The sequence below is a fragment of the Fukomys damarensis genome, unplaced genomic scaffold (assembly GCF_012274545.1).
Source record: "Fukomys damarensis isolate Sample0158 unplaced genomic scaffold, DMR_v1.0_HiC HiC_scaffold_17, whole genome shotgun sequence".
NCBI lineage: Eukaryota > Metazoa > Chordata > Mammalia > Rodentia > Bathyergidae > Fukomys > Fukomys damarensis.
Genome location: NW_022900929.1, coordinates 76,975,335 through 76,998,971, shown reverse-complemented (window position 1 = coordinate 76,998,971; position 23,637 = coordinate 76,975,335). Strand labels below are relative to the sequence as shown.

General features: G+C 38.5%; 2 protein-coding genes across 4 annotated transcripts in view; both read right to left on the bottom strand.

Moving 5' to 3' along the window:
* Nucleotides 1-8,904, bottom strand: part of Slc12a1 (solute carrier family 12 member 1) — a 78,323-nt gene extending 69,419 nt beyond the window's left edge. For both annotated transcript variants that reach the window (XM_010632479.1, XM_010632478.1), the window contains exons 1-2: nt 8,833-8,904; nt 7,009-7,627 (exon numbers count right to left, since the gene is read on the bottom strand). In XM_010632479.1, the coding sequence (XP_010630781.1) occupies nt 7,009-7,431 (423 nt within the window). In that variant the 5' untranslated portion in view covers nt 7,432-7,627; nt 8,833-8,904. The remainder of the gene's footprint in view (nt 1-7,008; nt 7,628-8,832) is intronic.
* A 4,350-nt stretch (nt 8,905-13,254) lies between these two features.
* On the bottom strand, nt 13,255-23,637 carry Ctxn2 (cortexin 2). 2 transcript variants are annotated; one of them, XM_010632481.2, is made up of 2 exons: nt 23,072-23,637; nt 13,255-13,693 (listed from the first exon to the last, which is right to left on the bottom strand). In XM_010632481.2, exon 2 carries the CDS (start codon nt 13,649-13,651, stop codon nt 13,391-13,393), a length of 261 nt encoding a protein of 86 aa, XP_010630783.1. In that variant the 5' UTR covers nt 13,652-13,693; nt 23,072-23,637; the 3' UTR covers nt 13,255-13,390. The 2 variants fall into 2 exon arrangements, with proteins under 2 accessions (XP_010630783.1, XP_033621105.1); XM_033765214.1 differs by lacking the exon at nt 23,072-23,637 and adding an exon at nt 22,501-22,908.

The following is a 23,637-nucleotide window of genomic DNA, read 5'->3' as shown; positions in this document are numbered from 1 at the left end:
AACGATACAACCCCCCCCACCCCACAGAAAACCCTACAAGCCAGGCTAAAAGATAAACAGGATATTGACATTTTCCCTATAAGTGAGCATTCCCCTCATCACACTTTAGTGTCTCTTCACAGTATGGTACAGAAAGAGTATCTGTGAAGAATGGCAGACACCACAAGTGGAAGCCAGCCGAGAAATCATTTGCTAAATTATTAAAAAACAGAGTCAGCATAATCTATCCTCTCCCTTAGGTAAATATGTACAACTTGCTAGAATTTCAGTTTTAAATGTATTTATCCGATGGCAGGGGAAATCTGGAATGCATACATCTTCTGTTGGCTCATGTGGCTTGATCCTAACTCACAAATCCAGAAATCCAGACGTGGTTTCCATTGCTTAGTCTTGGTAGGAGCCAAGAACTCCTGCACCTTATAAAAAAGGAGAACTGGAATAGAATTTTACAATGCAGTTAATTCAGGGTATGTTCTTCTGCAAGTCACTGACTCTTTCTTGGAATAATAAACCCACTGGCTTTTCTGTAACTCTTATCTGGAAGTAGTTTACTCTAAGGCAAAATAATTTTTTCACTGTTGGTTCTCTGCCTGTGGCAAAGCAAACTTTGATTCCACTCTACTAAATGCCTCCTTTATAAGCCAGAAAAACGTGATAAACTCAGTGGATCATCAAAATACAGAATGTGGCTTTGGGTTGAAGGATTGCTGGTTCTTGATGGCCTTGAGCAGAACCCAGTGTCTTCCCAAACTCCTGGCTGGGGCATGTTGTTTAATTTTTTTGTACCAAGGATTTGAACTCAAGATCTAGCACTTGCCAGGTAGGTATGGTGCCACTGAGCTAAATCCCTGACCCCCTGGGGCATGTTCTTAAGACCAATCCCAAAGACTACAAGTTCTATGATTGCTTCCTAAACCCAATTTTCCCCCTCACACTTTGAATTAATTTGTTTGTTCACACTCCATTACCATAAATGATGACCCATAACCTTTCAGAAATGCATTTTAAATTGTACAGCTTTAGGGAACAATTATTTATTTACCAAGAGTTTTACCTATGCATTAATGATTCAGAGAAGGCAAAATGAAATGCATTTTAAAAAAGGAAGAAAGAGCATTTGATAAAAGAGTTTTCTTCTTCCAGTATTGATAACATAATGAAGCTTCAATCATATGGCAATTTGAGGGGCAAATTCCTAATGAGTGTTTGTGGATGGTGAAAGATTAATTTACTTAATATGTCATCTGAGTAGTTTTAGATCCCCTAAAATAACAGATGCCTTTCTGCATATCGTGAAAACAGAGGAAGATAAATGCATTTATCCTCTAAGTTCTAACTAGATAATATTTGCTATTTATACATCCTCTCAGGTTGGAAGCCTTTAATCTCAATGTATTAGAATTCTGAGACCATCGCTGAACAATAGACCTATAAATAGTTGGGCCTACATGGTCCCTCCCCCATTGCTTTAAACTGTCTTTCATTGTCAAAATATTCAAACATGCATACAAATAGAGACAATAATATAATAAATCTCATTTCCACATCACTCAGCTTCAACATTTACCAAGACCTGACCACTCTTCTTCCTCCTCAATGCCTTGGGTCACTGACCCTGGATTATTTAGAAACCACTTCCAGTAGTAACCAGAAGATTCCTGAAGTTCATTTCAGAATGAAAAGCATGATTCTAATTGTATTTCCATATCTTATTGATCATTATTATTATGATTCTACATTTTCTCTCCTTTCGTGATGAATGATAGAAATTAGGAAGCTTTTTGTTCTTGTTGTAAGTTAACTACTGACTGTACCTATAAATCACCAGCAACAGTCACAACTATAATTGTGCCACTTTTGCTATGCTAGTCATGCACAAATTGCCTTGTATTTTCTGTAACTTAGACCACAAGTTAGCTGTGTATAAAAAATCAGCAGATGAAGAAGGAAATGGAAAGATTCTTAATATTTTGCAAGTGTACCTTTATGAGAACTCCTTATTTACTCACCATCTATTACTGAACGATTTATGATGGGAAATTAACTGTGTTTTTGTTTCAATAGATGAGTTTACTAGCATGAGCCCCCAGGGGAACTGCTCTTGGTTACTGCAAAACTAACAAGCTTCAGAAGGAACACTGAGTTGCAGAGTTTCAGCCCAACAAAATATTTTAGGAAGGGCTTCTGGTCATGATTAGCCTTTTAGACATTCATTGCTTCAATTTTATTGTGTATTTTATTTGGCTGTTCTTAGCTTATTGATTATTTTTAAGTTTGCATAGCCTCAATTCAAATCCTGAAGTTTCAAATTTGAATTTTGAAGCATTTTGGAAAAAAGTATTTTCTAGATAAAGCATTTATACATCTCTTTGAGTCTAAGCATTTAATATACTGATTTATGTGGTTTAGTATTGGGTAGCTTGACTACCTGTCCTTTGTTTTTAATCCAAAAAAATGTTATTTGACTTAGAAAATTCTAGAGAGTAGACGTCAAATATCTTTAGTCCACTTCACAGAACAGATCTTGTAAATAAACAAACACCTAATAAATGCTTTTGATAATGATGATGAAAATGACTGAGACCTGGGATTAATCCAGGAGGAGTCCTATGACCTCTTGGGACTCAGAAACAAGGGGTGAGCTAGGGCTTCCTGCTCAGTTCATCATGACTGAGGTGAGACTTTCTTCTCCATAACTGAGCTCTCCCTCCTTTAGGACTGTAGAATAAGCCAAGGAAACCAAGCAACCCAGGAGACTAGAGTAAGACCGGAAGTAGTGATGAAGAGGTCGGACTCGGAGTCATGCAGTCACGTGTTCACCTAACTGGCCATGTGACCTTGGCTTCTAGACCTTGGAAATTTACTGACCTCTCTTAAGTTTTTACTTTGTTTTCTAAAAGACCCATAGCATTTTATAAAACTTCCATCATTTATGAAATAGCAACATCAATAAATAATACTCAATTTGAGGGGTTGCTGTAAGGATTGAATGAGAATTTTTCAAGCGTAAACACAGCAAGTTCTCAATAAAATGTTGATTCTTTTTACCCTGTGGTCTATCTCCATGTTTTTTGTTTTGTTTTGTTTTGTTTGTTTTTTTTTTTGGTACGGGGGACTGAACTCGGGTCCTTGAGCTTGCGAGGGAGGCGGCAGAACCGCTAAGCTAAATCCCTGGCCCTATCTCCATGTTTTTAATTCACAAATTATTTTTATTTGGAAGCAGCCTGATCCCCCAACATGAACTAATTCCACTACTTTTGATTTGATAAGCTCCTATATAGTTGGCTTAAGAAGATTATTTCCATCCTAATTTTTATAGTATTTTATACTTTTCATAGTTCATTTCAATGACATTGGTGCACATGGCCTTATAGAAAGGCTATTATTTTCCTGATCCTTTATAATTATATATTTTCCAAAAATACGAACAGCAATGGTAGTTAGTGAGGCTGAAAAAGAGTTTCATTTTGGTCAGCCCCGTAGTTAGGAATTATGTATAAAATGGTGGCCGTCAGGAATTAGGCTGGATACCAAAGGGAGATTTTTCTTTACAAAGTAAAAATATAAGCTTAATCTTTGCCAGAAGTCAAGGAATCATTACACATATTCAGAAACATCTCCAACTACATTGTTTGGTGAAAACAGCAGAGTATGGAACAACATAGCATCAGTACCAAAGTGTTTGAAAAAAGGGTATGTGAAATTAGATATAGATAAGAATATGGCCATTTACAGATGCATGAATAAGTTTGTATAAGTCTAGAACATTTTGGGGAGGATTTATAAGAAATTGTCAGTGATGATTGCCGTGGAGAAAATAACTGTAGAATTATGTTAAGATGAGAGATATTTCATTATGTATTTTTTTGCACATGTCAAGTATTTTCATCATTATATATTTTACATTTTAAATAAAAACTATAAAAATTACCACCATCATCTCAGTGATTATTGAATCTGACCAATTTTAGTTAATGTGCTAGAGTTCATATGCACATAAACTAATGTTCACAAGCATTTATAAGATGAGCACAAGCTATATAGCTTGTACAACATTGCAGAACAAATAATGGAAGCCACCCTTTTTTCCTCTGCCTTCAACTAGAGTTTCTGGAAATCTGTAATCTGTAGCTAGCAGTGTAGGCATTGCACTCTTTACCACATGAAGAAATGAAAAGGATTCCTTCAACTGCAATCTCAAATCATCAGGATAACAAATTCTGTCGTATCTATCACTGCTAGAGTTTCACTTAAGGCAGAGTCTTAAAGTAATGTCTTTAAAACCTATTTTTCTTTTTACCTATGAGGACAGCCCTTGGCACATAATTCATTTTCTGACTTTTTAACCAGGATTTGCACAGAATCCGCCTGGTTTCCCAACAGACTGTGTGATGCCACATGTTAAGGACACACTGCTGCTGTTTGGCTTCTGAAAACATAATAACAGGGATGGAAAACATTGCTTCTCTTGGACCCCTCCAGGTGCTCCCCACCTTTAAATGACTGAAGTAGACACTGGTATTTATATTTTTGCATATGAAATCTGTGAATGTTTTTTCTGTTGGCCTGCTGAAAATGCCATGATCATAGTTGAATTTTACTCAAAATTTGACTATGTGATTCTTCCACATGACTTAATAAAAGTGAAGCACATCAGATAACTGAAGTCATGTTCATAAAAAGAGTTACTTGTTACTACAGTTGTTCAAAATGATTATTTAGGTCATTAAGCCTATTACTGATTTTAATATATTTAATTTCCATTCCTTTGATCTAAGAGGAAAATAAAAATGCTTTAAATCTCATTTGGTCTCTTTAAAGCTAATCTTCTTGGGGCCGGGGATGTGTCAGTGGTTCCACCTGCCTTGCAAGAGTAAGGAACTGAGTTCCATCCCAGATTAAAAAAAAAAGGCAAAAACAACTAATCTTTTCTCTCCGATACCTACTGAACGTGTCAAATACAGCTACAGCATTCCTATTTTGTGGTCTTTCAGATGGCTTCTGAAGAAATACTCCTCCAGAGCTTTTCTTTCTTTACTTAAAGATCTATACAAGCCATGGCTTTAGAAATTGTAAATCAACTACTTTCTTCTCTCTGGAATGTCAGTCCTATTAACAATGTGAATTTACTCTACTCCTTTTTTTTTTCCCAGTACCAGGGATCGAACTCAGGACCTTGTACTTGCCAGGCAGGTGCAGTGCCACTGAGCTAAATTCTCAGTCCGCCATTCCTTTTTTAATAGGGGTTAAAAATCTCATTTTACTTTGTTGTAAATTGGAGAAAAGGATCAATATCAGTATTTAAGTTTTGATGCCAATTTTGACAAAGAAGACAGCTTTAAAAATTATATGGAAGTGGTATAGTACTGTGGGGTAGAATTTGAGGTCTTTTTTTTTTTTTTTTTTTTGGGGTCTGGTCCATTTTACTTCTTCAGATAAGTTGAAATCTCTTTATGATACCCTTATTTTCTCTTTCTGCTCCATCCGCAGTTTAAAAATGCACTATGTTCTCCTCTGTCAACCCATTTTTCCTTCTCTTTCTCCCTTCTACCATGCTGTTTTTCTCCCCTGCTTGCTTAGAAAAAGAAAGCCATAGCCAACCTGAGATTCGGGAGTTTCAAATTACCTTCCTCCTCACAAATCTTCACTGGGCTGTCATTCTGCCTACAATAGTCTCATTGCTAAATTCTTCTGATAAAGCACCAAATATTCCAGATAAAATCTACATTTTCAGTCTATAAAGAAACCAGATGTTTAGCAGAGTGCTGCCTATACAGTACAAGGACAAAGAAAGTTTTCCAGGGTCAGAGGATAAAGAAGAATGTGGGGCCTGCCTGGGAATTCCTGAGGGTCTGAGTAGCCCTGGCAGTAAGTTTTGTAGTCACTTTTCCTATGAAAGGAAGAATCAACAGAAAATGAAGAGATTTTCACCTTTACTAGTTCCTTTCCTGAGGGCGAAATTCCTAGAATCTCTGGAATGAGTAATCATTTAATTTTTTAAAGTTGTCAAATAAATGAATAAATATGAAAGGAACTATTCCAGTCATTCTGTTTTCTTCTGCAAGACTGAACTGTGTTTGAGGAGGTGACATCTAGTTATTCTTCTTAGAATGGAGTTGTGTCCCATAAAGAATGATACTCATTGCAAACGGGGTAACAGGAGAGCCAGAGGGTAAAATCCATTGCATATTTTAGAGCAAGTGAGAGAAGAGAGATCTAAACTTTGAAACAATATGCTGCAAGATTAGAAAAAGCGCTGCTTCCTACTTCTAGCAGGTTTAGCAATCCCGGCTGCATTCTTTTAAAAAAATCAAAAGTTCAGCCACTTAGGCTGCTCAAATTTATTGTTATATGTGGAGGTGCATTCAGGATCTTCAGGCAATGTTTTGAAGATGAGAGGATAAATGCTGAATCTTATAATTTTCTGCTTTCTCTAGAGCATATTTTTTAAAATGCCGAGCACGCTAAAAACTGGTATCCACACTATTAACTCCTGCAAACATGTTGAGTTTTCTTTTCTTCTTCTCCTTCTTCTTCCATTTGCTCTGGGGTATTAATTCTAAGGAGGAACCAGCTTAGTATTCACTGTGATGCGTTCAACCAAGTGTGAATTGGCCAACTACAACTGCAAACAAGCTAAGGCAAACTGCCCAACTTTCAGAGGAATTCTGTAGCTCTCCATCCTGGGGCAATTAACATCTGTTCTTTTTTTTTTTTTTTTTTTTTTTTTTAGCTGGTCTCGAACTCACAGCGATCCTCCTGCCTCAGCCTCCCAATTGATGAAATTAAAGGCGTTTGCCACCATGCCCAGCTGCAGTTAACGTCTGTGAAGCACTGTTGTGTGGGCTTTCTGCTTATTGGGAATAAGGTACAGCTGTGCAGGGAAGATGGATGGTTAGGAACAGACCTCTTCAGTTGACCATTTTACATGCAGAGACTATTAAAGAGGAGGACAGGACCACAAGGAAGGAGTGGGGGCAGATACTTGCCTGTGTCCTTCAGGCTTACCTTGGCCAGTTGCTCGTGAATGTCCAGCAGGCTGGGTCTGTTGGCCTTGGGCCCGCTGATGCTGCCGGTGTTCCGGTAGTACTCAATCTTGGGAACAGCATCCATGGTATTGTGGCCAAAGGTCTGTAGGTAGTATGTGTTCGTGTGGGAATCATAAGCGTGAAAACTGGTGTCTGTTTTAGCAGTTTCTCCATTTTGCAGGAAGTTGTCGTAGCACTCCTGATTCCCATGTCTAAAACTGATTCTCAGTCTGTTCTGAGTTTCGTCCCCAAAAGAGGTCTCTTCATAATGGGGAGGGTCGCTGTTATCATTCACAGCTGCGCAGCTCTCCTGGACCTCGTTTATGACATTGACTTGAAAGCGACTGGTGTCAGTGGGCACCACCGAATCCAAAAATATGTTGGAAGAATTGTTCAAGGACATCTTCTAAAATAGATGCTTTGGACTGAGCTATCTTCCTTGTGGTTGTAAAAAAAAAAAAAAAATCTATATATTCCTGCCTGAAAACAATCACTAATGTGGTTACATTAGTGAGCTCCTGGCTTTTGGCTGAGGTAAACTCAATAAATAGATCCTTGATATATTGTCTCCTATATAATCTTCAGGATGGTCTTCAAAGCTGTCGTTCAAAAAGAAAATTAAATTTGTTCCAAACAGTTCAAATACATTTAAGTAAGGCTGGAGCATGAGGGAATAGTTTTCTCTTACATGACATACAATTATAAGTTAATTTCATGGAGAGCGACATGTCCAGTGACCTTATTCACTTGAGCAATTAAATCCTATAATAAATAACTGGGGCCTTCCTGCAGCAAACAGAATTTCTAAGCGAATCATTGACAAGTTATTGTGTTTGTGGTTTTGCTTGGATTCCATGTAGTTGGAATAACTTCTGGAGAGCATAGAACTCTGGCAATGGAGTACAGTTAGAATGCAAGAGAATATTATTAGCCTGAAACATAACTTGCCAACAGTTCCAAGTGTTGAAACTGTTAAATATTTTATGGTCGCTAGGCATGTACATTATATGATAATAAAGTGAAAACTAAGACTTCTTTTAAAATGCATTCATGCTAGTTTATAAAAATCTATACATGTTTAAGTGACAGATTTGTCTGAGAAATATTTGTTACACATTAAGTAAAAAAATTACATTTTAGAATGTGAATTTTAAAAATGTAACCCATCAAAATGATTGTCTCTATACATTCTTGGATCTTTTACTAGATTTGAAATGTTTCATTTGCTCAAATATAAATTTTTTTCAAATATAATTTTTTAGTAAATGCTACAAAGGAACCTTTAAAATTCCAAGAGCATTTGGGATAATTCATATACCTTAATAAAGTCTATGGTATATATAGGAAAGATAACCATGCTCTAAGATTTTTTCAATGAACTATTCTCAATAATGGAGAGACTTACACTTGATTGCGAGATGAACAGACTACACAGCGATTGTCACAATTTCACAGCATTAGCTCATGTTGAAACACTTTCTTTAGAATCATATTGCTTTGTTATTACTTTAAAATTTGGGGTTTTCAAAGAAAGTTCTAGAAAAGTGAGATAAATTTAGACAAAGACTCACTTCTGTCACATTATTATTAAAGCTATTTCTTTGACTAAAATGAATCCCAAGTTAAACTTTCAAATAACCTTTCTTGATGAAATTATAAGCGAAGGTATTATCTTTTTTAGGTTTTACAGAACAACTCACTTTTCCTTATAGCAATTGATATCTTTTATTCCACGCCTCAAAAATCTAGTTTATGGCACAGTATTAAGCGTGGTTTGCAATCTCCCCAGAAGTGTTTAACTTACCACCCAGGAGCCTGCTTCTGAGGAAGTGTAACCTACAGACCTGCCCAGGCATATATGGGGAACTGAGCTTTCAGCACAGGACTGTAGGCTTCTTCTGATTGGTTAGACTCTTCCTTGAAAGAAATGACTTTGCAGTGATTGGCCTGGCAGAATGCTGGAAGTCCCACCCAGCCATTAGCCCTAAGGAACCTTTAAGTACCACATCAACTAGTAACTAGTAGTAAACCATTAATGCTTTCAGACAAGATATAAAATAAACTTTCTTTAATTTGTGTGGTGAATTAGATGGCTCAACAGTAATCACTCAAAAAAATATTGAGTTCCATGGTCTTATTTACGGGGAGTTCAGGAGACTGCCTATCGTTCAGATATGTACTAAAATATAGACCTCCAGTGATAATCTTAATACTGAGTAACTAGAAAATGGCATCAGAAATTATTTTCTCTTACTCATATTAAATATTGCCTTGCCTCTTCTCTGCCTGGGAAGTGAGTAGTTAAGAGAAGAATCACCAGTTTAGAGAAAAGATTTCTGCCCAGTGGGAAAACTGTTTGAAGGAGGAACCAAACTGAAGTACATTTCCCAGTGGCGCTACTAAATGACCCTTTATTCTCCAACTGGAAAAACATAGTTATCAAACCTAGTTTTTGCGTTCCACTGAGAAGGTTTTGTTTCAGTCTGTGAGCTGGTGATTATTAAGGCAGCACAAGCAATCCCTCCTGTAGGTTCTGTCATTGGTTTTCAATCAAGATGATTGAATGAGTCCTCCTTGGGTCTAACAAGAAACTGCTCAAGTGATTTCCAGGTGCATCAGAGGCTTGGTTGTGGTGCAATATAGTAAACTCTGGACCTAGAATCCTTGGCTTATATTCTGGCCCTGCCACTTCTTATCTGCGTGAACTCAGGCAGGTTACTCTGTGGATAATCATGGTACCGACAGTACAGAATTTTGTGGGAATTAAATGAGTTAATTTGTTCTAGATTTAGAAGAGTACCAGCATGCACACAGTCCTTGCTTTTGTAATTTTAGCAATATTCACAATTGGCTTGTGACTTATAGTTAGTTACGTCTGAGATTCTGAGATCAGTCATTAGACGTTAGAATAGGTATTCTGCCTATTAAAACAGGAGGAAAGGTTAATTGATGAGCAGATACAGGATTTAGAAAAGGGTATGGAGACACCTGAGTGGAAATCCTTAGGTCCTCCTAGGCAGGTACTTATCACGTTACTTACACTGATGTCATGAGGTTATAGCCCAAACACAGAGAATTGCAAAGATATCTCTCTATACCTCAATTTCCTGTTAAAGGCTTCCATTACAAGGCATTTATCTATTCACCCAAGGGCTCTAATTTCCATGTAGAAAGCCTTTAGGCACAAACATTAGACACATTTCAGATTTGAAGTGAAGCTGGCTGTTTCAATTGGTCTGGGACCAATTAGAATGAAGTTGCTGGTCAAAACAAGTTCTGAAAGAGTCAGGACAGGAGCTATGAATTAACATTGTCCAAACCCTACTTGTGGGCTGGGAATTTAGCTCAGTGGTTCTGCTGCCTGCCTTGCAAGGACAAGGACCTAAATTCGATTTCCTGGTACCAAAAAAAAAAAAAAAAAAAAAAAAAAAGAAAAGAGAGAGAGAGAGAGAAATGTGTTAGGTCAGGCGTGGTGGCGCACGCCTGTAATCCCAGCACTTGGGAGGCTGAGGCAGGAGGATTGCTGTGAGTTTGAGACCAGCCTGGACTACGTAGTGAGTTCCAGGTCAGTCTCAACTACATAGTGAAACCCTGTCTCAACAAACAAACAAAAAACAAACCCTACTTGCTTTTCCTCTGCTAAAGCCTGTGTGAGTGAGCACCTCCAATGCCAGATTCTTGCTGCCTGCCTGCCTGACTACAGTGTAGTGTGAATTAGTTTTAGTATTGGTCTTACATCAACCAGACAGTTTCATTCTAAGGCTTTTATCTCTAACAGTGAAATGAAAGTCTTTGCTCTTTTAGAAGGGAATTCAGAACTTCTAGGGCAGATGGGAGATGGTTGGGGAGATAGGAACAAAATTACACCATCCATAAAGTTAACCTTGAAGGGTGAACCTGATTTAGGCTTTTTAGACAGGTGGGCAAGGTAAGAGGAACAAGGCACCCCTGGCTCTCCTGCTGTTCTCCTCGACAAGGCTCTCGGGAAGGGGCAGTGGCGGCTGATCAGAGCATGACGTTGGAGTCTGACACTGAAAGATGAGCATTTCATAACATTTCCATGACGAGTCCACTTTACGGCTAACCTTTTCAAAGAGCACAGTTATTACATTTTCCTAGCTCTGAAAATACAGGTGATGATCCCGCTCTGCTCCTCCAGGAGTAAATCTAAGGCACACAATAGGCCATGAAGAAAAGCTGTAGTTATTTAGATCCAGTCTGGGGACGTGGATGAAGGCCTGAATGGAGACACTTTAGGCTAACAGACTTTCCCTGTTTGGAAATAATATGATAGCAGGAGTTGTGGTCGGAAAATGTTTATACTTCAAGTTTGCTTGCCTTTCGACTTTTTGAACTTACTTTAAAAAAAAAAAAGATCTGGCTCTGCAATATTTGAGTTACCAAAATGGAGAGTGTTGGTGGGTGATTTAACTGAGGGATAAACAAGATACTTGGCACTCAGGTACATATTTTAGAGAGCACTTTAAAAGCCTGGGACATCACGAAGATGTCTAGTGTCCTGACATATAGTTTTTAGCAAGTTCAGCTGAGCTTAGCTCAGTGATAATTCCTTCGCCAAACTCCCAGCTGCCTCTTGGTGTTCCAAGCCTGTACTCCTGTACAATAAGGGCAGAGAGAGACCCCACGAAGTGAGAGTTTCACCCAGAAGAGTCACAGCCAACATAGATGGGTATGGAGAGTATCAGGGAATCTCATGATGGAAATGGGAATTTGTGGGATTACATAGTCCAGAGTGGCGGTCATGTTGGTAAGAAGATGGTGTCAGGGGGTACAGAACATGCTAGAACACCCAAGTTCAATTCTAAACACAACCAGCCCTAGCTTGGTGACCTGGGAAGTCACTTAATCTTCTTGACCTCAGTTCCTCATGTGTGAATCTGAGATAAAAATAAAATGGAAGTAGTAGCCCCAAATTCAAAAGATTTGTAAGGGTATCATATAAATTTAATGCTCTCAGTAGGTTTATTCCTTCTTGACATGTTTGGCTATGCTGTAGTGCCATGTGCCGTGAATGTTTTTGTATTTATTTATTCTTTCCTATATTCCTCCATTCAGTGATCATAGAGAATCAGAACTGAGTAACTGGAAAGACTTTTGAGTTTATATAATTCTCTCTTTCCATTTTTGAAATTAAGAGAATGAAGGCTGAAGAGGTTGAATAACTTATTAGAAGCCATTGCTTCTTAGAGTGCAAGAACTTCTATTGCTGCACCTTAAAGAAGACACTAAATAGTGATAGCACCAGTATGTGCTAATGCTATTTTAGAGTTCTCAGTGTGTTGTCACATTCATTATGTCTTATTGGTCTTCCCAACATTTTTACAAGATATGCAAGATGGGTTTCAGGTGTGGAAGATATATTGTCCTTAGCTAACTTTCTAGATGGTAAAGCTAGTTCTTGGTTGGGGCCAAAATCGTAACTCAAATGTCTTGAGTTTAGGCTTCTAATCTGAAAAACTTCTTGTGGACATTTTAAATCTTTACTCTTGGATCTTTGTGTTCCCAGGTACGTTTGTAGCCTTTTTTTTCCAGCTTTAATTGAGTTTATTGGTACATTTTAGGAGTTTGTAGCCTTTTTAGGGCACTGAAGTCCACAGAGATTAGATGGCTTGGCCAAGATCTAATGGTGTCAGAGCTGAGACAGGATTTTGTGTTCTAGTGATTGCTCTTTCCACTGTGTTGTGCTAGAAACCTCCCTTTTCATGGTATTCCTATAAGGGCCAGTGAGGGAGGTATTCATATGAGGCAGGTCTGGAATTCTTGGATCCAAATATTTTATTATGAGAGATTCTACCCCCAAAGTTAGAAGGGTTAGGGTTCTGTGAGTTTGAGAATCTTTAGATTATGTGGCTTTGGGTATTATTTTTTCCTGTGAAGCTTTTGGACCTAGGGATGCTCTTTAAAAACTCAGATTGGCCCCCATGGCTCTGAGATTACTGCACAAATCCTACCATGACTCACATTTCAACCCTGCCTTAATAAAGGAAGAATGATCTGGAGTGAGGACCATGGAGAGGTGCCTGGCTTCAAAGGGGAGGAAGCAGAAAGCCTCCAGCATGGTCATTAGCACTAGAAAAGGAGTAGAGGCTCAGATCAGGCAAGAATGTAGGTAGTTTACAGGTGTAGGTTATTGTACTCATTAGAAACCTCCATGCAGGGAGAAAGGAGCGCGATATCCCACAGAGGGGTCAACATCTACATGAGGTGGTGGATAAATCAGTCACAAATGTTTATTGAATTCAGTGAATGAAAAGAGTCCCTCTCCAGCACACCCAAGGTAATCACAAATATATCCCCCACATGTCCCACTGGAATAACCTTAAAAGGCAAAGCCAGAACTCTCAAGCAAGTGCATATTCAAACGTTCCTTTGTCAAACTCTTCAACTTCATCTTCCCACGTGGAGGAAGGCATGCTACTGTATGGGTCTAACAGGATTTTGAAGCATCGGATAATAAGAAGTCCCAAGAAGATACACAAAATCCCAACAAAAGCAAAGCCAGTCTTTTGCTCCAGAGTCAATGAGAAAGTGGAGACTTCGTGGACACTCATCTTAGCTGAAGAGTTGCCGCAGTAGATGCTACTCATTATTCCTGGGTACATCCTTGTGGCTCTTCAGAATTCCTGCTGGCATCAACGCCTGGCCTAGGTACAAAGTTGGACTCAGTTTAGTTTTACCCTGGCATGGTATCGGGCAGGAAGTTGTCCCATAAAATCTGATATTTTTTCAACTCCTCCACTTAACTCACGAAAGGATGTTGGAAAACATCATCAGGTATGGATCAGAACTTACTGTACTGTGCCAATTACAGAATTACCTTTCTGGGCACATAAAGCTGCCTACAGAGTCTAACTATGAAATCAATTGTGAAGGTGAACATGCAACTAATTAACCCTAGAAGTCTTTGGGTCATTGCTAGGTTATTGCTGCTGCTTCTTAGAATTTGCCTATAATTTTCACTTCCTTTTTGCATGTGTGGATAATTCCACAAATATACATAGAGTACATGCTGCTTATGCCATTTGAATTCCATACCACAGGGGCCATCTCCCGTGACATTTCATCTGATATCTACTGATTCTTTTAAACAGGTGTAATGTCTTCTCTCTTCACCCCTTCAGCTCCTATACTTCTGTGCTTGCATTTTTTTCCTCCCCTATGGCGGATACACTAAATATGATTTTGTTAAAGAAAAAAATTGTATTTTTAAAAGGTGAAAGATTTATATGATCTGAAGAGAAACCAGAGTATTGTGTTTTTTAAAAATTATGTCAATACCAGCAATGCCCAATGTAGCACCTTGCTAGTGACAACAGCAATGGTTGTGGGTCATCAGCTACCTTCCCACTTTCCCCATGAGTTCTTGGAGCCCCCTAAATTACAGAAAATTCCAGGTAAACAGCACATTTTTTTTCTGCAAATTCATCTTCAAGATAAACCTCCAGGTCCTTTACTTCCAGATGTCTATCCCTAAACCCCTACTATATTGGATTCTAAAAATACAGCTAACATGCTCAGAAAGTTTATGCTGAATTGAAACAAAATAGTTTCCCCATCTGATGTCTCAAGAAGTTAAATTAATTAATCACTGTAAAAATAAAGATAGCTAGTTAGAGCAAATGATTACTAATATATGGCAACTGTACAGGACTGTCACCAATAACTTATCATCCAGTAACTGAGAATGATAGGTTTTTTCTTTTTGTTATTGTTTCTTTTGATCATTTTCTAAAATTATGTTTATTTTAAATGACTGGCCTTTGAGATTATTTAGGACCAAGTGTTCAGAGAAGAACAGAGACAGTAAGAAATGGAAAGCAAGGAGTGAAGAAAGTAATTATGAACCTTGTAGCTTTCAGAAATATTCAGTAAATAATACAACCAATCAATCAATACCAATCCATATTGTTTTTTATAACTTGAACTGGTAGAGATATTCAGTACTAGGGTATGCTAGTTGTTTGAGTTTTTTGCTGTTGTTTAATAAAATTGTTTCACACCACTCTGTTAAATTTCTTTCCAACAAATCAAATCATTTTATACCCTAATTAATGAAAATATAATGAACTTAATTTTTTAAAGGGTCACTTAAGAGGCTCAGCGTGATCTTTCTGAGGACTGAATTCCCATACTATTTATCCTGCAAAAGGCGTAGGAGAGCAAACTATCTAATGACGCTGAAAATTGACTGGGTGCTTTTTTCCAGCTAAGTTTCTGCTTTTCTTGTTTTTGTCAATGAGAGGTCATTTGCCGAGATACCTGTGTACCCTGATCTGCCTGTTTAATGGGTGGAAAAATGGAAAAGCAGGATGTTTCTACCTGGAGACACTTCAGCAAGCCCATGTCATGTAGCTGACTGGTTTAGACAAGTCACTTGTTTTAACTGCTTTTTTTGTTTTTCACTAGAGCAAAACCTCAGTAGGCTGTGTCATCCAATTTTCCAGGGTTATGTGGGTAGCAGGAGGAAATACAGCTGGCTTGTGGGTGGACACTGTCACGTGCCCGGTGGGGTCCCTGCTGCGAGACCGCTGGGAGTGCTGCAGCCTTTAGCTTTGAATATGTGGCAGGGGCGGTGCCATCTGCAGACAGCTGCCCAAGGTCACGGCTCTTCCCAGAGAAGGTCGTTATTCAACCAAGGTGTTAGCATGCAGGCGAGGCCGTCTGGACTCAAAGGCAGGCAGCTCTCCATGCAGCTCTGTTCCACATGGGGTCTGCTGAGCCGTCACTGGGTCCACCTCACGGCTCAGCTTCTGCTCACACCTGCTTGGTTCTCCACCCTCGTGCATGTGCTGAGCCCAAGCGACATCCTAAATAGCTGTGGGACATGGCACAGGGACCGAACTCAGGGCCTGGTTTCAGGAGGCCCAGCTAACAAGCACTGGCATCACAAAAGTAAAACACCTGGGCAATTTTAATGATGGGTTCATTGTCCAGTGAGCTCATTTTGCCAACAGGTAGAAAGAGCTTAAACTGTGTATAGTTAGGGTATTAGCTAAATTTACTCCGATGTTTTTTAAAAAAATCGTAATGTAGACACACGTACAGGGTCATAGCTCATCACTGGAGGAGTTAAGTCATTTGGTTCTTGGTCAATAATTAAGCCACAGCGCTCTGCCACCAACACACAAAACCAACCAATGAACAAAAAGAGGTGTGGTCTAGATGTAGCAGAGATACTCACCTCATTTATCTCTTAGATTAATACAAGGTATCTTCCCAGTTAGGGTGAAGGTTGGAGTTGAAGTTAGGGGAATAGCAGATAATGCTTTGAGCTTTGAGTCTCAGGGAATATAGTAGGAAAAAAACTATTTCTTAAGAAGTAACCACATTGTGGGTGTCTGATAAATGTCTGAGTTGAACTTTGAATATGTGTAAGAATATAGTTTTGCTGAATAAAGTTATTATTATTTTTAAAATCTAGATAAAGCATCCAGAAAATAGGAAATGTATTTAACTAAAATTAAATGAATGAGAAAACTTGTTTGATTGCAAAAAGTGGTCTTGAAGATTGTTAAAAACATTCAATAGCTCTTTTGGTGTTTGGTGTTTCTTCTTTTTACTCTCAAATTGGCCAATGTAGCATTCCCAGAAAAATCCATAGGAGTTTTAGTGTGTAAAGGTAGAGAAAGTAGATCTTTCCTAAAAACTTTGTGAGTTTTCTAAGACATGGTATAGTTAGCATATTATTTTGACATGAATCTGCACCCAGAAGTTCAGAGTTAAATTATGCATTCATTTGTAGTGACTTTGGTCACATTAATATTTCTGCTGTAATTATCTCTTCCTCCTCTATCCCTGTTCTCTACGTTATGTGGATGTTATGTTAGCCAAGAAGATTATTATAAGATACTTGGAAGGCTTTTGGCATCAGGTAGGGGAATGGAAAATGAATGGATATACAGAATCACCTAGTAAATGAATGAAGTCATTGCTTTTAAGTTCCTTTAAGGGACATGCAGATGGCTATCACATGACATTAAAGAATTTATGACCATTCTATATCTCTATTATTCAGACAACTGTAGAAGAAACATAGTGCAACTAGAGAAAATGCTGAAAAGTGACCAAAAACTTTAAAGATATTTCAGGAAGTCTAAAAAGTCCAATGGACTCAAGGTAACAAGTACTTTTCCAACTTGTTTATTGAACAAATGTATATTGCATATCTGTTCTGTCGGCACTGTCCTAGGTGCTAAATAATTGTGACCTTGATAATAACGCATATCTGTCATACTAAGTGTCATATCCCAGGAGAAGAGCTACACACAATTATTTTTAAATGCCTAACTCTATTCTATATGTATATGTACTTGTATATGTATATGTAATGCCAGGCAGTCACGAGCATAGATGCTGTGAGAGACAGAACAATAAGAGAAGTGGAAAGAAAAGTATGGTGGATGAAGGGCACTCTTTTCTTTTATGAGGTCAGCAAAAGCTCCCCGAGGGAGAAGATATTTAGCCAGGAACTTGACTAATGTCAAGGTTGGAGCTATGAAAATGTCTGGGGGAAGAGGAACTTGTCACTGGAGAAGTAGTAATTTTACATATAGTTTGTTCAAATCAAGCAACTAATTAAGAGATTAATCCCCTTATTTGTACCAAATGGTTTAATGATAGCAAAGGTTAAAGAGAAGACTGAACTACTTAATCTGTTTTTGTCTTTTTAACCAATGTAGGACAGTATTTAAAAATAACAGGAAAACCAAACAATATTAAGGGATAAGAATGTAGCTGGATAATGTTTAGACACATTCAATGAGTTAAAACTCCTAGAATCAGATAATGTATAACCTGCGCCTTTCAGAAATCACTGACCATGAGACAGCTATCAGAGGTAAGGACATAGACAGATACATGTTTTCATTTTCAGGAATAATGAGGAATTGCAAAAATTATACATTAATGATGCACAGTTAATCTACATTTAATAGGTAATTTGTCAACATTTCAGTAGTCGCTAGAAGTTAACGTGAGTGTACTGTAGGAAGCAATGCTGGACCAGATTTCCATTGCTGTGGCAAAATAACTGAAAGAATCAAATTTAAGGGCAGAAAAATTTATTTTGGTTTACAATTTCAAAAGTCTCAGTTGATGGTTGCTCCGTCCTGTTACTGTGGGCCTGAGCGAGGTGGTACATTGTGGTAAGGTGTGTGGCCCAGCAGGACTTTTCATCCCATAGAAGCCATGGAACAGACAGAGGGAAAGGAAGGGCCTAGGGCCCCAGAGTCCTCTTCCTGACGAGCTCACTTCCACTGGACTCCTTGTCCCCAAAAGTCCCACACCTCCTATGCCCATGCTTTCTACACATTTGGCCTTTGGTGGACATTCCAGACCCAGACCATAGCAAATGCTAATTCACTTTCAGTTTTGAAAGGTTCCTACTAACAGAGTGAATCAGGTAAGTAGCATTGAATAGTGTAATATTTTTGGTAATGCATTCAACAGTCTCCCATGATATGCCTGATAAGAAGATATGAGCTATGCCTGGATAATGGTATTTCTATTTTTATGTGCATTCATAGTTCACCAAACTACTCTACTTTACATTCTGTAATTACGGAGTTAGTTCTATCAGATCTCAAGGATCTAACTTTATCTATATCCTCCTCAGGATCTTGGGAGTTAAGTTGAAGTAATTGTGTCATGATTATTTACAATGTCACAAAATTATGTGGTAGCAAACAGAATCAATATTCAAATCAACTCTGATAACTAGATTTCTTTATTGAGACTGGAACATAAAATTTAACAGAAATATTTCTAAAAGCCCTCTGTATAAGTGAGAGAGAGGGGGAGATGTACCCACCATAAATGTGGGAGACATCACTTGGTGGTTTATCTGAACTAAATCTGTAAGTTGCAATTACTAAATTATTAGTATACATCAAAGATGTGAGTTGTTCTTTGAAAAGCAAAAGCCGTCCTAAATTGAATAGAATGCAAGTGACAAAAAGTAGTAAAGCCAGTATTATGTTTCAGTTTGATGTAAAATGCTTGCACCAAAAAAATATTTATTGCATTGCTACCACATACTTTTAGACATGATTATCTCTCTTCAAGGAGATTCCAAGTAATAAAGGGAAATATGCTTTAAAAGAATAAAGAAAATGTAGGGTTCTACAAAGGAAATAAAAAAGGAAAGAGGAAATAAATTAGTATTCAATATCCTCTGTGCATCCAAATAGTGCTTTATTTATATTATTTTATCTTCACAGCAACCATATGGGGTTGTTGTTATTACCTCTAATATCTCGATGAAAAATGTTAAAAGAGGATGAGCAAATTTAAAGACGATAGAGATATCACTCATTTGGAGATCAGCAAAGTTTCCCTTGCAAGAGATTTTATTTGAACTGAATCTTGGAAGAGAGAAGGATTTAGATTTTGGGTCAGGGGAAAAAAAAAAGCATGACAATAAATACAAAGCAGAAAGGTGGTGGATTTATTTGGAGGAGTGTACAAAATCTGGTCCAAGCAAAGGGGAACATGGAAAACTAAATGTTGGAAAGGCAGTTTGGAGTCGAAGGGTGAAATACTTTGACTGTCAGCTAAGAGTTTGAATTTTATTTGCCTAAAGATTGTTTGATAACGATACCAAGAACTGACATAAAATCAAGGGAGAAAACACTATGGAAAAGAGATTATTTGCTTCAGAACCAATGAGGCCCGTATTGTAGGAACATGGAAAAGAATGTGGGCTTGACACATATTTATAGAGATAGGAGGTATTGGACTTGGTAACTGGTGGAATTTAGAGGCCATAGAAAGTGAGGCGCTGATGATTACAGTTCAGCTTGGACAAATGGGGAAAGAGTGTTTTCCTTAACACAATAAACTCCAAACAAAACAGATTTAGAAAGTCAGTGAAGAGTTCAGCTCTGAGATGAGCAAATGTGTGACACTCATGTCAGGCACATTCTACCTTATGCTGCCCAGCATGAGATTTCTAGGCAGGAATCTCTTTTAAGGGAACAATGATCAAATAAGATTTATGTGAAAGAACCCATCCAGGATGGAGAGAGCCCAGCACATAAAGTTATTTGAAGATCAAATTTTAAGAGAAATAAAGAATTACTGAGCTTCTTAGAAACATCCAAGAGGCCAATAGGTGCACACAAACATTTTAAATGTTGTTTTGTAGTAAACCAGGTAGATGTGTATTTGACTGATCCAGAGGACAGTTTTGTTGTAATTCCATTAAGGTCCTGTTGGCTGTTACTAGATAGGATTGGAGTTGAAAGAAATTATCAACACACCTCAAGGAAAGCCTGTCCTCTGCACAGAAACAGGTCTCCAGTGGCATTACATCTTCAGTCCCCAAGTAAATCTGTAGTAGAAAGTTCACCTGGGATGGAAGAGGCAAGGGTTCCAGGAGGAGGCCTTAATACAGGGCCAGATTCTGCAGTGGTGGTGAAAGCTAAGCCCTGAACAATAGGCCTTGGACTTGGCATTCAGCATTATTTCATCATAAAATTTTCAGTTGAGTGTCAAAGAAGCACATTCAGTTACAGAGGATTTAGGTACGATAGGTAAGAAGAGAACAGTGCCAGGTGATAAAGGAAATCTGATACAATGTTTTTCTTGCACAGAGATGCAGATAGTTAAATTATTAGAATTACCATTTTTAATAATTAGGTCATGACCATATATTCAGTTTTTCAAATGAAAAGTCAAGTAAATATACCTGAAGTTCAGAGAGGTTTCACATTTCCATTTTTAATAGGAATTTTGGGTTGAGAAAGAACAGATTTTTATTAATATTTGAAAAGGAAGACAGACTTTTATATGTGTCTTCATTTTCTACTTTATCCTAAAGATGAAAATAAAAGTCATGGAGAAAAATAGAAAAGGTAATATTCAGAGGCTGGGAAAAGTCTGGCCATTGCCCCAGGCTGTTTTTACAGAAACAAATAAAAGTAAGAGTTGAGCAACTGCCCAGCAATGTACTCAGCAAACATACAGTCTTGGTAATCTAACACATATCTGTAGCAGTTGGAATACTGGTATTTGAGGCATTTGTTCAAATTTATTATTTTGCTTGATTTTTGAAATGAACAACTTCTCTCCTTTCAGCACCAAGTCTAAAGTTTAAAAAATGTATTTCTAAATATACTGAGCTTGGTGTCTTTCTATTGACATGGAGGATAATATAAGAACGTTTATATAATATAATTTAAAACAGAAGTCTCCATTTATAATACCGATTTCTTCATAATTAACAACTTATCTAAAATTCTCAATAATTAAGGAGGAAAGAGATTTTCAATTTTCTCTAATTGCTGGAAGTCACGAGAAGCAAAAACTTTATGAGGTTGTGCACAGGAGGCATTGCAATGGCTGCCTCAGGAGGAAAACATCATCTTAATTCCTTGTTTACTGAGAACTGGGAGGTAGAACAAATATAAGAAAAACTAGATTATAAAGTAAGGGTCCATAAGTTAAAGATATGAGAAAAGAGCTGAGAAAAAGAAACATTTTTTCAAAAAGAGTAGAATGTGCAGATGAGTAGTGGTAAAATTAAAATATGCTTTGCCACAAAAAATGGATAAAATTATCAACACTTCATAACTCTAATGTTTAGTTGCATTTTTATAATACCACTGCTTATGATAAAACACAGCTTTGAGCCATATTCATTGAATGAATGTTTAGGCACTTCAGAATCAAGCAACCAGGTTGGAAGTACATCATTTCTTTCATGGCAAACACCAAGCACTGAAATCTGTGGGTCTTGATGAGTCATAGGAGTAGGCCGATGATAATACCTGTAGATAGCAAAAGGCCCAAATCTCATGGAGTTGCTTTGTAGTTAGCAAGCCATAAATGATCAGTCATATAAGTAGTCAAGCAAAGATAGTATTTTTATACCTGATATGTAGTCTTTCATATACATAAATGCTGTGGGTGGTGTTTATTTCTTCTGAGAAATAAATTTACTGATTAGGAGATATAAAATTGCACTTTTCAGAAGCATAGAGCTATTTAATTTGCATGTAACAATGCATAACTGCAGATGCCAGCGCTAAAAATACATGAACTCAGCTTTTTGAAAAGAACCTTATATATTTGTATTTTACTCAACAGGTTTTTTTTTCTCTTTTATTTATCTAGTAATGGTATTCCATACTATAAACCTGGAATCGTTTTTAGAGTGGAATGTGATGTTTTGGGTAAAAATTATCTTAGTGCTGGTCATTAGATATAATAAACTCTGGTACTAATGACATGACATTCGTAGCTTCAAGAGATGACACATATAAGAACACCCAAGCTTAAGAACAAGCCCTCCCATTCACACACATGTACACCCCACACCACATATCCAGGTTATTAAATCCTATTAAAAATAAAGAGGGAAAATAAGCACTATTGAGGCCACATCTGCAGAGCTGGTTAATGGAAAGGAATGGAATGCACTGGTATCAAAGGAAAATTTAAAATTACAAACCCAGATGTCTTCATCATGGTGAAAGGCATAAATTCCAGATTTTCCCAGAGATCCAAACCTTGGGATCTTCCAGAACCCACCCTAAAACCTTTCAGATTTCAACCCCAAGAGATTTTTGTCTCTTAAGAGAATCTTTGGCTAGCTCCTCGCATACCGATTCCTTGCAAAGCACCGGTCTGAAAAAATTTTAAAAACGTCTCAGTAGAGAAACCTAGATCATCGTTATGATTCTACCCGGTTTGTCTCCAGATCTCTTGTTACATATTAAACCGAGGAAGCATGGAAACTTCCTACCAGATATTATGGGAGAAGTATCAGCAATCTGCACACAAAATATCTTTTTTTTTATATAAACAACTGCATCAGCAGCTGCGGAAGCGTCAAGGCTCTCTGTTCTTTGGAATTTGAACTCCCGGGACCTGCCTCCCTCCTCCACCTCCGCAGACCCCTCCTCTCCCTGCTCGGAGACCGGAGCCCAGGACGGCCCCTCCCCGGCCCCGCCCTGAGTCTGAGGTGCTGGATGAGGGGAGGTGGTCGTGGTGGGGAAAGTAAGTTGCAGGCAGCCGCTCACCTTCCATGCCTGTTGTCATGGAGATGGGATCCTGCCGGTGAGTCAGTGCTCGCGATCGCTTCAGCACCGTGCGAGGCGCGCTCTGGGCACCTGCGTGGGGCCACACGACCGACGGCGGCGACACGCTTTCCTGGCCTGCGTGTGTCAGTGCCTGTGTCTGTTGGTGTAGACAGAGGGCCTGCCCCCCCACCTGCCCCCCCACCCCAAAGTGCTTGTGCACGCGCCTGTGGATCTGCAGGAAAAGGAGTGTGGCAGTGTGCAAACTCTCGCGCGCGCGTGGGCGCGTCTGGCCTGGGCTGTGTGCAGGACCGAGAGGAGAGGAGGGATGGCCACCCCAGCAACAGGCTCTGTTCCTCCTCTTACTGAAAAGAAAGAGAAGAAAAGGCTAGGCACGTATTCCCGCTCACCTCCCACCCTGAAGGCTGGCTACTAGGCGCGGGATCACGGTTGCGTCCTAGCCCGGCGGGGGTTAACGCATTTCTTGCAAAATTCCTCGCTTTCGTGCCCGAGGCCTCCCAGCTGTGCCGCGGGCATTTTGATGTGAGGGGAGACGGCCTCGCCGAGCA

Excerpts from the sequence above, each read along its gene's own strand:
- Ctxn2 (XM_010632481.2), bottom strand. The coding sequence starts at position 13,651 with ATGTACCCAGGAATAATGAGTAGCATCTACTGCGGCAACTCTTCAGCT.